This window comes from Talaromyces marneffei, chromosome 8, assembly GCF_009556855.1.
Source record: "Talaromyces marneffei chromosome 8, complete sequence".
NCBI lineage: Eukaryota > Fungi > Ascomycota > Eurotiomycetes > Eurotiales > Trichocomaceae > Talaromyces > Talaromyces marneffei.
Genome location: NC_072355.1, coordinates 683,842 through 700,545, shown reverse-complemented (window position 1 = coordinate 700,545; position 16,704 = coordinate 683,842). Strand labels below are relative to the sequence as shown.

Here is a 16,704-nt window from a genome sequence, read left to right as displayed (position 1 = left end):
GCAACTATAGACTTTTCGGTTCTTTGGGATTTCGACCTGTTCCATTCTTCCAGGATATACATACATACAATTATTTGGAAATGTATATATCATTTTGACCTCATCTGCATGCATGCATCTTATTACATATATATATATGTATGTATATATGGCGATGCGAGACTTCTCCATTCGTTTTTGGTTTTTTTATACCCTTCTTTTCCGGATGCAAGTCGGACTATTTCTAGTCGGCTGATTCATTTATTACTTCTTCTGATGTGCTAGACACATCGGTCAATTATTAGAGATTGACTATTAATTCATTGGAATACATACCTTTTTACTTCTACCTCATTCCTATCAGGGGGCAATCATTTTGATTCAAGTAAACAATTCATATAATACATACAGGAAAAACAAGACGAGCAAATTTAGGTCGGACAGAGTTGGGTATGTACTTTTTCTAAGAACAAACAGTCTCGTATAGACTATGTATGACGGTGGTGTATAGTTACATGACAGATCAAACGGCAATTGTACCATCCTTCTGCGTTGCTTCGTACCTGTGTACCAATATTAGCATCCTGAAAGTCAGAAATAAAATAAAATAAAAGGGAGATGAAAGAAGAAAACATACCTCTTCCCCCTAAAAGCCCAAACCCCCCAGTTCCCAGCCGAAACATCACTAGGATCCATATCATTCAAATCCCACCTCAAACTCCTGAACCGATTCTCGCCCGGTTCAAGTAATACATCAAACTCTCCCGCGCATTTATCGCGAACCCAGTTGATGTCGCGCTCCAGATCTTCCTGTGTATACCCGGTGCAGATAATGGGCACTTTTGTCTCGAGGAGTTTCGGGAGTGTTTCCGCCCATTCGTGGGAGCTTGCTGGATGACCCAAGCCGGGGTGGAAGAGCATGAAGCAGTCAAAGTACGGGTCGTAAGGGTAGAAGTATTGTGCGTCATGCATGGTATGGAAGTAATCGACGTAGGTTGTGATTTTCATTTGAGGCCCCAATCGATCTTCGACAATTGCGCCAAAGGGGTTGGAGGCTGTGCGTTCGGGCAAGGGGAACTCATCATCACGGTTGGCCATGCTCTCGGGTCCGATGAAGATGAGATTGATCAGGGCGTTGGGGAACATGTGCGTGAGCTGAAGCCAAACTTCGCGGGGCAAAGAGGATTCGGCGCGGGCTCCGAGAATGAAGATGCGAACTGGTGGCGCCTTGAGTCGTAGGCCGCGGATGTCTTTACCTTCTCCTTGTTTGGGTGGGTGGAGTGTGTATCGGAGAGCTTCTCAAATTAGCATATCTGAATAACGAACAGGAAGGAGGAGGACTCACCGCTAAAACTCTTCAGTCCCTCAGCCGTCAGTCTACCCCCCTTGTGCACAGTGTACGGACTCAATTCATGTATAACACTAGCAATTGTAGTGGGATAAGTCAACATCCGCGTCACCTGCCTCATACTCCTCTCATTATCAATCGCCTCGAACTCTCGTGTATACAGGAACGTGTCCCAATTCGTCATATTCACCACAAAATTATCATCCTGCGGGCCTGGGTACGAGAATTCTGGAAAGAAACGACCAGAGACTAAATCATGATCATCTTCGTTGATCTGTCGAATCGTCTCGCAAACTTTGAGGTGAGCTTCAAAGTCGTCCATCCAGTGCTCCTCCGAACAATACAACGGTACACCGCAATCGGGACATTCGAAGTGGGCATGTGCTGGCGGGAGAGTTCCGGTAGCTACCTCCTTGTCTTTGGCGGTGCCTGTAGGCGCGCGAGTTTGCTGATGGCTCGGATGCGGACAGAAGGCATTCTGCTTAATGAATTCAGCTCGTTTCCGTATGATTGGCGAAGGTGACGATCCGTAGTGATGGAAGAGATTGTCCGGTCGTCGTAGTGCTGCCGTCTCTCGTGAAGCCGTGGGGGGAGTGACAAATGCGGCGGCGGATTGAACGTTACGTGTAACTTGCTTGTTTGGTAATGTCAATGAGCTTCGTTCAGCATTCACTGCCACTGAAGAAGTCGTGTTCAAAGCCTTGAATTGACTGCAGTTGCCGCCATTTGCGATTCGTACCGGCGAGCTTCGCGGTCCCGTCGTCGTGGAAAAATTACATCTTCGGCTGGCCTGCGAAGGTAGGCGCCTGAGAGTAGAGAAACTCATTCGATAGTGAAGGTGAGGCTTGAGAACCTGCATACAGCGACTGCAAGTGTATTCGCTCACCATTTCGAGATCGATTGGTTTGGGCACTGATGGACGTTGCAAGTTAGCTGTTGCATGAGATGTGGATGATTATTTGATACGAAATCACGTGATGTAGATGCTGAGAAACATAAACATCGATCGTTAGCACATTAGATAGTGTATGTCTTGATAAAGGTGCTTTTTTAGTCATTTGTTTATAAATCTGGTATTATAATTGATGCATAATGTATACTAATAATATATAGTTGGCGTACGAAAGGACATAGGCTGGGCACAACCGCTCATGTATACTGTACACGGCACAGACCACAAAAAGGAAAGAGAAACGACATACTACTGGAGACAGAGGGAGAAAAAATATCGCTAGAAGATATCCTCCGATTTGGACCAGTCGCCGACCTCTCTGCACTTCCAATACTCACCAGTTGACTCCCAATACTCCTCGCCAGTGACTGGACACTTGGCCTTCTGGAACCATTGAGGAACAAACTCCTCGCCATTCTGTTCTCGCTCCCTCCGTTTTGCTCGCTGCTTTTCTTCGACACGATGTTTCTCCGTTGCCGCTAGGTCATATTCGCCATCTTCCATGGCCCTCTGGTCAGGACGGAGTCGGGTATCAGTTGGTGGTAAGAATGGTCGGAGGCGATCGGGGATCGCGTTCAGAGTCAACACGAATGGTGTCAGATTGAAAGGGATACCACTGGGTCGAACATTGGCTTGCCAGAGCAAGATAGCCTTGGAAGATTCATCAGGTTCGGTACCATTCTGCCCCGATACCGCGCGAGCGAAGATCTTGTCATTCCATCGTCCACCGATGCTATATCTTGTAACTCCAGAAGCATCAACCACCTTTCCAGTAACCTGGTATGCAGATGATGCTTTCCAACCACGAGCTTTGAAGTCTAGATAGCACGTTTCTCCAGTCTTCCAATTCTTGACCTCCATCGGCCCGTAGTTATCGACGGTAGGATTACCAGTGATGATACCAATGACTGAAGAAGTCACCTTCTTCCATGTATACACCTCCTCTTCGCCTGTGATAGGACGTAACTTGCAGAACCAAGTTCCCAACAAGTTGATGTCGAACGATTTCCCATAGAACTTGGATTTCAAAGCGGATTCACCCTGTTGTGAATTGTTAGCACCCTTAGCTCAAAATGGCATGGCATTGAGGAGGCCTACATAATAGTCCCATCGAGGTGATTCAGCCCAGGCAGCACCAATTGGAGGATGATGGCTGACTTGCTCAACATAGAATCGATACTGTTTGTCTGGTCGAGTATACTCAAACGTTTCTCCTAATAGGGGGTTGAACGGTTTAGCAACTCGGCCAATAGTAGAAGCATACTCGCTGATAGCATAGGCAGCGACGTAAAGCAAACGTTCCAGTGAATCAGTACGATCGGCAGCAATATCCAGAAGGTCGGCATATTCCATGTCTTCAGCAACACGCTGAAGAAGCGAGGTTGGCTCATTGAAAGACACCGGAAGAGTCATTTTTGTCATGTCTTTACCAATCATGGATTTCAGAATGCCCTAGTGAAAACAAACAATTCGTCAGTATTTGGACCATCTCCTATTATTATATTAAGTCACTCACCCAGAGAGACAACTTAGGCCTGTCATCCTGGTCCATTTTCAATCTTGTCCGTACTGGGTCTTCGTATCCCTTGTATGCCGACTCTATAGCAGCAAGCTTGGTTGACCGCAAATCAGCTGTTTCACTGTCAACAATTTTTGATTCAACAAGTTTGTCGCTAGACAGCATTGGGCCGACTTCAACGTCTTCATTGTCAATGGCATCGAAAAACTCGTCTTCATCGTCAGAGTCAGACTCGGCAAGGTCTGCATATTCCGATATAGTCTGACTCTTTGTCGCGGCCTCATCAACTTTGACTTGTTTGGCCTCGCTGACAGAGGCTTGTCGTGCACCATGGTCCAAAGCTTCGGATTTTGCTTCTTCAAATGTTTCTTTTTCCTCGGTGTGGTCACCGTACGGCATACGTCCCACTTCAGCTCCAGCGGTATTTTCGAGAACCTCCTTAAGCGCTTTCTTCGTCCTTTTGCGCTTTTCTTCGGATTCACCGACTTTGAGCTGAAGCTCCTCATGTTCCTGCACAATGCGGGCCATGCTTTCTTCCCACATTTTACGTGTATCAGACTCTTTATCAAGACGGTATTGCCAATAAGCATCTCTGTCCCGGGAAATCTTCATCAAGTTTGCAAGAAGATCGTTGAGACTGCCCACCGCTGACTCGTAAGTTGATAGGGCTTGATCAATCACTGGATCGGACACGGTAAGTTCGGGGTTTTTTGTTTTCTCCGCCAAAAGAGAAGCGGACACATTTGACAACAGGTCTAATTGTAGTTTCGCTGACTGGGCTGTGATGTAAAAAGCATCCTTGTTGGATGGTTGGGCGTCGTGGCTTGAAGCGTAATCGTGATAGTCCTCATAGTCAGCCTCTTCATCAATTCCGCCTGGAGGTCCGGTGGCACGGTTCACGTCGGTTTGAGCAATGCTCTGGGTATAGGAGCCATAAGCGGAGGCATCATCATCACCGAGAGGATCGGCAGTGGTGCGCGATGTATGGGTATTGACGCGCGTGAAGCTGGACTTCGGATCAGTCACAACAGAACCGCCTTTAACGTTGAGCTTGGAGCCGACTGATGCCAGCTCAGAGGCTGGTCCTTCAGACGCGCGGCTTTCCACGTTATGTATTTTGGCCTGCAAAAACTCCGCATCCCTGTTTCGTCGTTTTTCTTCTTCCTTGGCTTCATCTTTGGCCCACTGAATGGCATTGTTTAAAGCCCAGAACCATCTCTTGGCTTCCACTACATGGTTCGCTTTCAGATGGTATTTTACGGACGACTTTCCGAGAATTTCAAAACGAGTCTTGTCCTGCGCATCCATGTGTAATTTCGCAATACGCATGCTAATAGCACCTCGACAAGCGGAACCCGCGTCGTCTAGACACGTATATATTAGCTTAACACTGCCCTCATGTCATGTATAATCGTGCACTAACCTTGGTGTTTGTAGTAGCTAAGAACTCCGTCTTCAAGGACAAACCAACGCAACTTGAAACCTGAGGTGTAGTTTGTCCATTTCTTCAGATAACCCTTCATTTCTCTGGCATCCTTTCCGGCAAGAGTGACTTCTGCGCTCACAACTCTGCTAGAACTAGCAGCTTGAGAGGGAGCATTGCCTAGGATGGCTCTTTCTTGAATACCGCGCTGGGCGATAATGGCAGCGGGCGATTTCTTCACGATTGCTCGTATCTTGTCGTCCTTTGTCACGTCTTGGGGGAGCTTTCCCTTCTTGTCACGTCTGAAGGGATCGGCGCCGTGCAGGAGTAGTATTTGTAACAGTTTTGTGTCCTTCTTCCTAGCACCTTCGTGAAGCAAAGTTCCTCCTGATTGTGCGGTGACAGTATCCGTCACCAATTCCAGCGCGTTCACATCAAGGTTGCCTTGTACACGTGGCTCTTCAAGTAGCTTCTCCAAGCCTTCGTAGTCTGCGCGAACAACCATATCCTGAATTTGCTTTGTCTTTGTATCAATGAAGAGCGAACGAGAAAGCTGCAGCTTTTCGAAGATTTCGGGGGTACGCGCGAGGTCGAGGGCAGTCTGCCCCCGATAGTTTGCAACGGAGTCGTCGATCTGAGGCAAATCCAACAGTGACTGAACGACCGAGTCCCGACCAAGTTGGGCCGCGAGATGCAATGGTGTATTTCCTTCACGATCCCGGGCATTGACATCAATATCTGCTCCGCTAGCCACGACATATTCCACCACTTGTAGATCCGCACATTGTATAGCCAAATGAAGTATCGTAGTTCCTGCCGCCGGTCCACCAGCGGCACTCTGCTCTTTGGCTTCTCTCAGCGCCCTGGAGATGGAAGTAGTATCGCCGCTGCGCAGAATCTCAAACAGACGGAATGTCTTCACTGATTGTTCGATTGATACGGCATTGGTTTCTGGGATGTTCTTGAGGGAGGCTGGTTTCTCGGGGCTGTCGATCGCCCCCGCATGCGAGGAGACATCACCTCCTGACACGGATGGCGATTCCATTGTGATTTCGGGCCCTACTCTTCTATTACTTCGCGTTTTTGTCAACGATAATGATGAATGCCGGTTGTGTTGCGGTTCGGCGAAAGGGGACGATCCGGCTGACGTGGGCGAGGTACCGCCGGCGTTGTTACTCTCGTCTCGATTTTCGCTCTTGGACTTGTCGCGGTGAAGAAGAGTACGCGCCAAGCCACTCTTGGATCGCTTGTGACTATGAATGAGAAAAGGACATTAGTTCGTAGTTCTTGATCCTGGTGAATTGCTCGAGTCGTAGTCAAAGGGGGGTAAAGCGCAATGACGAAATGGACCAGAGAACACGAAAGCTAAATGGCTGAGGTACACGGAGCACCCAAAGCCGTTGAAGTAACCAGGTTTCATATAGTACTCCGGTCCTGTCTGTGGCAATTTGATATGATTTGCGTGCCTGATGTTGGGTAAATTTTAATGTGGCTGTCTGGGGCGATTTACTTACCCAAATCCTGGTTCGGTCATGATCCCAGTAGCTGCATAACACCGCAGCTCAACGTTCCTCGGTTGTCGGGCAAGAGAAGCAGGACGGGAAAGCGAAATATGTTCAAGCAGAAGAATAAGCTGTATGTCCAAGTAAAGATAATGTTGGGTAGGAATTGAAGGAAGAATGAGAAATTTAATCACGGCGGGGGAAGATAGGTTGTTTATTGTGGCGGTGTCCTCAGCGTTCTTAGATACGGTTCGCAGACCGCGGAGCCCTTAGTCACCCGCCTACATAAGTTAACGTATCCTACTACAACACATTACTCAGGTTTCATCTACTCTTCAAGGCTATACGACTCAACCATTGACTGACAAGTGGACAAGCTGGTCGTACATTGACTGATCTACCCCTATTCGCTTGGCTAACTGTGTAGTCAAAACTCAGTCGATTGAGTGATGGCGAGCTATGAACCAATGAGTGACTTGTATAAGTCCACGATCGGTTCGTGGAAACCCTCTTCCCCTATATACAGCGCTACTGATCTTTCAACAACACGGGGGTTTACAGACTGGGAACGGAACTGAAGGACTCTTTAGTGCATTGTGAACAAAAGCTTTTCTTTGGGTCTAGAATTTGCCATTTTGTTCTGACGGACAATGGGAACCGCCCTACGAATTTCGGACTATTTCCTACCGTCTATCGACTGCATTACATAGGTCTAGGCTCTGATACTGTGGCAGAATCGTACATGACATTCAATATACTCCTGCATACGCCTTCTTCTAGGGTAAAGAAGCCACTCGCGCCTATGCATACTGATTTGATGTCCTTCAATTGCTTGAGCGGGTATGGATGATCACGAATAAAAAATCTTGTGAATGCTTCAGTCCGCGTCGGCCATCTCATACTGCTTCAAGAGGGATAAGAAGGATTTAGGCCTTAAGACTACCTTTTGTTCTTAATACGTCGCCAAGGCTTTTTGATGGGCTTGCCTCTCAGCCTATGTAAAGGCTGACAATGAACTTGGCTTATCCTCCGATACAAAGATGAAATCGCACACAACGACTGATTCGATTACTTATACACGAGCAACGTATTTCTATGAGAAGAGAGAAATAGTCCCAGATAATTATTATGATTATTGACAGCACAAACAACCTGTACAAAAGTCATGGCCACCCGGCAAGAAAGCTTGCCGATAAGCCCAACACTTTTAATCTCATTCGCAAGAGAGGACTTCAGGAGGTAAGGAGGAGGAAACTCAGAAGCAAAAGCAAAAAGCAATTTTTGCAGTACTGAGACAAACTGAATTGGCAACAATCAAAAGACGAAATATGTATATATCAGAATATACAAAAAACACCGGCTTTGGCAGAGAAAGAAATCCGCCAATAAATACTGAAAGTAAGAAAGAGCAGGATCAAACCAAGACAGCTGCTGCTGCTGCAAAAATATTAACAAGAACACTGAATTGACAGATAGCCTCCCAATAGTAACTTCTTGTCTAGCAAAATGGAGGAAATGAAAAGAGTAAAAAGTGTCACATAAAGATGATTTGATGATGAGGTTTGATGAGAGAGAGATGCTTTTTTTCCCTGATACTATTACATGCCAGTACGAAAAATTTCTTTCTTTTTTGTTCCTTGCTTCTGTCTCTCTATTTTGAGGAAGAAGAGGAGATGGAGAGAGTCAAGAGATGTATGTATAAGCTGCTCTGTTTGTTTCCAGCTGAGATCCGACGAGATATATGGATGTCGGTCGATGGTATAGATGTGAAGCAGTTGTAATGGTCAATAGGGGCGAGTGAACCCTATCAAATAATGTATAGTGTCACAAGAGGAACTTCGCAAAAAGGTTCCCATTCAGCTCGCTTTCGGTTCGGGGGGGGGAGAGTGCAAATGGTATGTAAACAAGGATGTGAGATTGATCGTAGCATCATTAATGGTATGTTGTTATGTACCAGACGAGATCATCCGTATGGCAATGACTCGTGTATATATAGAGGCGGCCGTTGTTCTTCTTCCATTCATTCATGTAGGTGCGTGAAATGGCATAATCAGGATCATGTTCTTGCAGTTGAATATGCTTATGTATCCTCTAAGCAATGGGGGCATATCCGGAAGACGGCCACACCACTTTGTTAAGAGGATATATCGAAGCTAATCTTCGGGCGTGTTTCTCACGTTCAATATCAGAACGCTTTCTCATACGTTCGGCATCGTTGGCATCGGCACCCTCGCGGCTGCCCCAGGCAGTCTGTATGGCGAAACCTTGTTAGCTCAATTTCTTCAATGAAAATCAAGATATGAGTGCGTAACAAGGGGCTTGAGATGTTTAATATATATGGAACCTGGGCGAAATCAACAACCCTGGTTTTCCGGGTGTGAGAAGGAGAGTCTCGGCCGGTCTCAGCCAAGCTAAGTAATGAAGCCCTAACGCCGCTCGTGCAGCTTGCAGCCTTGCTTCGCCCCTCCCCCTCATTGATGTTTGAACTCCAGTGAAAAGAAAAATAAAACAAGGAATAGAAATAAAGAAGGAAAAGTACTTACCACATTCAGTGTTACCGCCGCATAGATCTTGATGGCGCCGTGGAAATAACCGAACAGGATCGAGACGGGCAACAAGAGGAAGTCGGCAGGATATCGTCTATAATGACCCAGCAACTTGATGAATTTGCTGATGAACATCCAAATCCCCAAAGCACGCATTGCCCACCAGTGTACATCGCCATCAAGGGTCTCGGTTGCTTTGTGACACAAGTAGATGAGAAGGCAGTCGCCGAGGAGGGCTGGAGGTGAGAGGGTGGTAAGATGGACGGCGTATGTACTCCAAGGCTGACGACTGGGATAAGTTAGCTTGACTGTTGCTTTTGAATATGTCTCAAGTATGAAGCAAACAGAAGAAGGAAATGATGAGAAAACTTGATTGTCTTCCCTGAGACAAGATATGTATCTGTCCGAAACAGGACAGACAAAAACAAAGGATCGTACTGATCTCATTTTCTTTTCTTTTTCTTTTTCTTCTGCTTTGTTTCTTTTTCCTCGCCACACCCTCAATTTGTTGTAACATGCGTCTGGCCCCGGCTGGTTTTGTCAAAACCCTGTCAAAGTATGCAAGCCAGTTCGTGCGCTGCATCTAGAGCTAGAGCTAGACGCATGCAAGAAGCAGTACTAATGCAAGAAATGACCGATTTTGCACAGACATGTGATTATGAAGCATGGGGTGTGAAAAAAAAATAGAAAAAATAATTCCGAATGATGAAAACGCAGGTGGAAATAGGAAGACTCACTACCAGATATAACGCTCGGCAAACATGCTGGTCAAATTGCTTCGCCAATTGCTTCGCGACCATCGAGCGCACTGCTTTAAAAATTTAGGGTTATTCTCGAGAGTAGTCTTGACTTCAACTTCTGGATGATACTGAATATAAGTCTCCCAACCATGCGAGACCATCCAGCGAGTGATAAAGTTATCATCATCCGCATTGAGTTGGTATTTGCCAAACCACCACTCCTCATTAGTGAAATCGTTGGTGAATACCTCGTCTTGTAGAATCTTGGTTCGATAGGCTACTGTTCGTCCGGACAGACATGGCACGCCACCATCGATATGCGTTGTGGCAGCACAGTCAAAGTTTCGACGTTCCAAGTAAAGAGCACCGAGAAAGTTCCAGATCTTCTCAGAGAACGTCGGATTAACCGCCCTACGTAGTCTTTGACATGTAACAACTCCACCGTAGCGTTCGTCGGTGTCGAATGGAGCCAGAATCCATGGCAATGCGGTAGGCGGCCAGCTCACATCGTCATCGGCGAATATGGTGATTGATGTGCGTACCTCTGGTATAGCCCGAGTCATCTGACGTCTTTTATTGGGATGAGTGATCGTGAAGAGACGAATGCGGTCGTGGAGGTATGCCGGCATCGCCTTCAACATCTTCTCGGCATCTTTGCGATTGGCTTCGATCGTGACGAGTAACAATTCATGTGGTTTGGTGTCCAGGATCGTGCGGATCGTCTCGACCAATTCATCGCCACATCCTTCCAGAGAGGGCACAATAACCGTCACGTCTTCTGCGGTCAATTTGGGGTTCTCTGGAATGGGGATTGGTTTGAAGGTGTAAAACGACCATAGATTGACTACCAAGCGTACATAACGGTATAAACTAGAGAGTGAAAGTGAAGTGTTAGTTATGCTTGCCATCTCTTGTTTTCTTTTTGTGTATGGACTGAAATCTACTACTGACAAGAGCAGAATAAAACTCCTCATGAATGGGAAAGCCATGATGACTGTAGATGCGTATTCCTTGTCCCTCGGAACTTAAAGAAAAGCAGCCAAAAAATTATATAATGCAGCTGATTTTCCTGTCCCTTCACGTAGCCAAGCGTATTGGTTTGAGGAGCAGACAAGTGAATGATGCAGAATCAACGATATGGTCATTCCCACGCACTGCTGCATAAACCACCTTCAAATAGTTAGAATAATGTGTATCTCCAATTTTTGATTTCTCTTTACACCGATTCCGTCATTCAAATAAATCTGTATCGAAGAAATCAGCTTGTGTTTTTCTGGTGGCGTATAGGTTTCGTACCGGCTCAATCAATTTCGGCTTTAAACGATTGTAAGTCAATCAATATCAATGCTGCTGTAGCGAAAGACGGAAAGGAACATTTAACAAGACTTTCTGGAAAGTGCCATGCCCATGATTTTCAAACAAAAAAAAAATCCCAGATCAGCAATTTCAGGGAATGCTAGAAACTCCAACTCAATCAATTCCTTCTCAATTGGGATGATGGTTGAAATGAGGTGAAGAGCAGAGGAATGCGAAAAGAGAAAAACAGAAGGAAACGACAAAACAGAGAACAGATATTTTTTGTTTTAATAAAGGACAGGAAGACCGAGCATGAAATAGTAATAATAATAAAAAAAACATTCGACCTTGTTTAAAACTGCGTCAGGCTTGCTGGGATAAATTTACAAAAAGAGAGTCGTGCAGGCTCGCGCGTCATGGGTCCTGGATCTAGATGGGAAAATGGACAGAGTGGGTTCAAGATAAATTCCTACTAAGATATTAAAAACCATAGTTAACTTAGCCAAGTCTATAAAAGCACAGTAATATATCACGGAGCATGTAAACAAGACTGGGGTGTGTCTTTGCCGCCGTTGAGGAGACCGAAAACGACCAGGCTGAAAAGTGACATGCGACCAGGGGCCATTGTTAACTAGTTCAGATGTTCAAGAGGATTTCTGACTGGCTGAGAGCCGTTTTTTTCATTTCTGAAGCTCCATCTTTTCATGTATGCAATGATACTACTCTGTATTTAGTTACGACTACATACGCGCTTGACTGAGTTGACTCTGCTCGGGAGCCTTCCGCCCACAATTTGCAAAAAGCCAATCTGTTGATTAAAGCCTGCATGGAGTTAGATCCGGTTGCTAATTAGCTGAATTGAGAGAGAAAGTAACGACAGCATGAGCCTGGCAGATTCGGGTTTAGGGCGGCACAGTCAGTGCGCAAGCTGATACCTTAGTTTCGTTGTCACTTGTCATGGTTTCTAAGCTCGGATGGACCTGGGTACTTCTTTCTGCAGGGTAATCAATTATCTGAAGATATTTAACTAACTATTTGCTCGGTTTTCCGGTGTGTGTATGCCGAGATTAGTCTGCTTTGTATACTCTTTCTTAGTTTCATGTCAACAGCTAGCTCAGGCCAGGACGTCCGAGTCGAAACTGCACAGATCGTGGCATGATCATCCAGATTCAATAGTGGCACTCGCATAAAACCTTAGACCGGCGTCGAACTGGGGCAAAACGGACAGAAAGACCGAAAAGGTTGAATTTTTTCCGCAGTCATACGGGATCCATTTTGATCCATTATCAAATGACAGTTGGCAGTGGCACTTTTGTCTCCATTTTGTCTCCATTTGGTTCTCCATATATAGTTATGCTACGTAGACCCTCCTCCTCCGTACGGCGCTTTACGGAGCTCGGCCAGTGGCTCAGTTTAGCCCTTAATGCTAGCTGATTAGTCCTTATTAGCACTTATTAGCCCACTGTGGGGGGACGGCCTGTTCTGCTCGTTACGTAGTTGTCAAAGGTGCTGTATTCCATACGCCTCCAAATACATTGATTGAGGGCGTCATTGGGGTCACCGGAAAGGTACTCTGCGGGCAAATTTGGCTCTATCTGTCGCATTATGTAGCATTTGTGACCACCGAACGAGAATAAATCAAAACCACAGGACCGGATATCCTTATGAACACAGTCCGAGTTAAGTCTTAAGAGTGAATCAGCAGAAAAGTATCTTTCTTAGAGTTCTAGGCAGGAAAGAGCAGCGACTGGTCGACGAGAAGCGCTTCGGCTCGTGCGTCTTGAGTTTCTCCACCCCCTCAGCAACCGACTCCAACAAAAGCCTTTCTCTCGCTCTGATTGCTTGTCTACCTACGATTTGCACCATTTACCCGTAGAGTAGAGCGATAAGCGATCCTCCAACGAGCTGTGTGTTATCTAGCATGGGGCAAATCTGGCAGTTGGCATATGGAACACTCACCCGATGAACGATTGAATCGCCTTGGGTCGATCCAAATCTCATTTCTAGTTCGGAAAGCGGCCAATGAGTGTTTATAATACTTAACAATTGACAAGCAAAAGTACAACAGGCATCGTTTCGTGGGATGGCAATACTAAAACTAAGACGTACTTCAGATCTACCTCTGGCGTCTGTTTTTGCCCCCCCCTCTCTCTATCCCCACCAAGCAATGGAAGACAGCATGATGGCAATTCGTACATAGCCTAATGCTGAGTTTTTAACTTTTATTACGTTTCTACACCTTGATATACCTAGGTCTCAGATAATCCTTGTGACGATCCGATTCTTTCCATACAACCGAATCCCTGCGAAAGACAGTACAGAGTCACAGGCAGATGCATGGAGAACGAGTAAACAGCTGAACTGTACGACAGACACACTCGACTAAGGTGACTTTAGTTTAGTCCGATGGAGATAAAGCAGTGCAGGGACCACTGTCGCAAATGCGGAGCTGGTCAAGCCATCCTGCACACTAGATAGCATTAGGGTGTCCACTCAGCACTGTGTGTGTGTGTGTGTGTGCTCTCCGAACTGAGTAAAGGCGTATTGATTGTATGGTAAGTTAGTCGAGGTTATAAACTGGTCAATTTGAACAATTTATACAAGTGTTAGTTCGAATGATTGACTTAACTCGCTCGCAATCAGTAGGTAGCTCTGGCGAACTTGGCTATTTTAGGGCTTGGAGCTTACTACTACGTGAGTCCGGAGACTATTCATTCTATTGGAGCGCATTCACTGCGGAGGAACCACATACCTACGCTCTTTCCAGAGTAAGTAAATGTTGCTAAACTTACTACTACGCTACCACGCATGTAGTAGTACATGCGACGTACTTTATTCGCCTGTGCAAACAGGAGCTTGTACAAAGTTTTTCGCCTTCCACTTCGGCGCCTCCGGAAGACAATACCGATGGCTATCTCTCTCATGACATTCTCAGCCTTCATGAAATTCAGTTCGTCATGACTCCTCGTCATAAAATTTCAATTCTGTAGCGAGCACGTAAGTCGTACGGCGACTATGGATTGAAACTAATTTAGAGCGATCCATAATATCATACTCCGTAAATGTCTACTCCGTTGTCAAGCTAACTTATGAAGGGTACGAGGCTAGTATACTTACGTAGTACTAACCACAGGCTAAGACTCTAAACAGTAGTAGCGAGAACACAAACTAACTAACTTAGTCACGACAAACTAGTAGAGATAGGTTACTAGAGAATAATAATTAGGTTCGACTTGATTATTACGTGCATGTGAACTTGAGGTTGTATGGACCAAGTCACTAAGCTAGTGTAAGGTGACAGCCAGATCAGATATCATAACCATGATAGGCTGACAGACTGGCTCGTTAGTACGTAGTAACTTAAGAATGAATTAATGATATGAGGTGACTCGCTAGGCAATTAATTCGGACTTTGCAAAAAGAGTACATACTTGCCTCAATACTGTTAATGGTGAATCGCTTTATAAAAACACAGAACGCAGGTACAAAAATTGTGCAAGTATACTACGTAGAGCCAGAGGTAGCGAAGATTACCCTATCTAGACGATGTAGCGACTCGACGACCGGGGCCGGGATTACGATACTCTATTGCTATTACATGAAATACTATGAGTAAAAGTATCGCAACGACCTTCTCTCCAGCCTCCTCCAGCCTATTCCTTGAATTGACAACGCGACTCTTATTGGTGTACCAAACTCTGTCCCGGTCACGATAACTACGGATTATTAAAAGAGGCTGAGATGTATAGGCTGGGACTTGTTAAAAAAGGGCTAGAAGGAGAAGATCATGCCTGAGCAAGATAATCCGAGATGACGAAACTGCAACAAAGGCCCATGCGTTTGTCCATCCTTGGAGGAGGCCGTGTGGCTCGTCGATTTTGGTCGAACGGACCCTGATCGTCTGGACATTCCAATCTATTTTTCCATCTAGCTAGGTAGGTACAGGATTGATGCAAGCATTGATTCAGTGAGCGAGCGAGCCGAAGGTTTATAGTCTGAAACCCACCGAATGTCTGTTTTAGACATGAAATAAGTGGATGTACCAGGCTTTTACTCCGTACTGAGGGGGAATCGAGGATAAATACATGACAAAGAGAAAGATCTCGGACACAGGCCACTTTTCACTAGTTAGTTAACTAACATTAACTAGTTACTTACTTAACAATTTTTGATGACCGTCTAGTCTCAGGCCATGGCTTACAGGCCCTCCACGCCGTCGTCTGTGTGTAATGTGTCAAGTGCAGAAGCGTCTTGGTTAGTGCAAAGTCTATAGCAGCTAACATGCACACAAATGTAAGGACAGATATCCGGAGTCAACGCCGCAAAAAAATAAACTAGCCTAGAATTACGGAGTACGTACTCGTACTGCCGTACTGTAGTACTCCAGACATTTGGCCGGTTGAACCTTCTTTCGCATTCTTTCCCTTTCCTTGCTTGCACTGTTTAATACATATTCTGAATCGGCCTACGCCTTTGCAAGAAGAGAGTTCGGAAGGTCGCGGAGTCTCGACGAAGTCTCTAACGGCTGGCATGAACCGACCGGACTCGGAGCATAATTCTATCATTGCATTGATTGCAATGGATAAAATATATAAAATAGACCAGGCCGAGACCCAACAGCCAACACCTATCTCCTCGGTAGACCTACAAAGGGAAGATGTACATCGGCAAAATCTACTAGGTACTGGTCTGTACATGCTGTTGGTTTCAGTAGCAGAGTTCTTAGTCTCAGTAATTCCGAGTAGCCTTGTACGTAGTAGACCTAATACAGCCTATACGATGATACCTTTAGTACGGGGAAATAGTTCCACCTCCAATAGCCACCACGTTCATTCAAAATGAGTCCGTGCGACGAAGAAAGACGGAAAATAAACGGCCAGGGCTCGGCGGATGCACGAGGATTCACTTCTGCGCGATTTGTTTTATTTCTTTTCTTTTTTGTGTTGGTTAATTTACCTCCATTCTGAAACAGCCGCTGGGCATCTCATATGTTATTGTTGTTGGTGGACTTTCGTGATGCACAGCAGATTTTGCGATCATAAACCCTAACCCGCGTACACAGCCCTAACCTAAACCCTGCTACCCTAGGGTTGAATTTGGACCAGCATACCCTAACCCCATCCATCCTATGTGCACTCACAATCTTCCCTAGTCTACACAGAAAAAAAATCTCTCCTTTCCACGAGACTGAAAAGACGAAGATGGTAACCAAGTCGGAGCGAATCGGAAGTCAGAGAACTTCTAGGCTCGGTAAGAAAATAGCTCTCGATGATCGCATCCGAACTTAGCCGATACACCTATACGACGTGGAAACTCACGATCTTCGATCACTTACTTGATTGTCCGACAGTTTCAAGTTACAACTCATTAAAAGGCACATCGGTGACTTGAAGAACAAG

At 45.7% G+C, this 16,704-nt stretch overlaps 2 protein-coding genes across 2 annotated transcripts; both read right to left on the bottom strand.

The window, feature by feature from the left end:
* Positions 1–502: 502 nt before the first annotated feature.
* Positions 503–6,755, bottom strand: EYB26_009594 (uncharacterized protein; the record flags this gene model as incomplete). The annotated part of the gene is made up of 8 exons (XM_054268844.1): positions 503–542; positions 617–1,274; positions 1,325–2,239; positions 2,618–3,320; positions 3,378–3,731; positions 3,796–5,162; positions 5,222–6,474; positions 6,736–6,755. 8 exons carry the CDS (start codon positions 6,753–6,755, stop codon positions 503–505), a joined length of 5,310 nt encoding a protein of 1,769 aa, XP_054124819.1.
* A 2,059-nt stretch (positions 6,756–8,814) lies between these two features.
* Positions 8,815–10,998, bottom strand: EYB26_009593 (uncharacterized protein; the record flags this gene model as incomplete). Its single annotated transcript, XM_054268843.1, has 4 exons — positions 8,815–8,973; positions 9,267–9,558; positions 10,007–10,879; positions 10,961–10,998. The coding sequence occupies 4 exons, from the start codon at positions 10,996–10,998 to the stop codon at positions 8,815–8,817; spliced, it is 1,362 nt and encodes a 453-aa protein (XP_054124818.1).
* Positions 10,999–16,704: the final 5,706 nt, after the last annotated feature.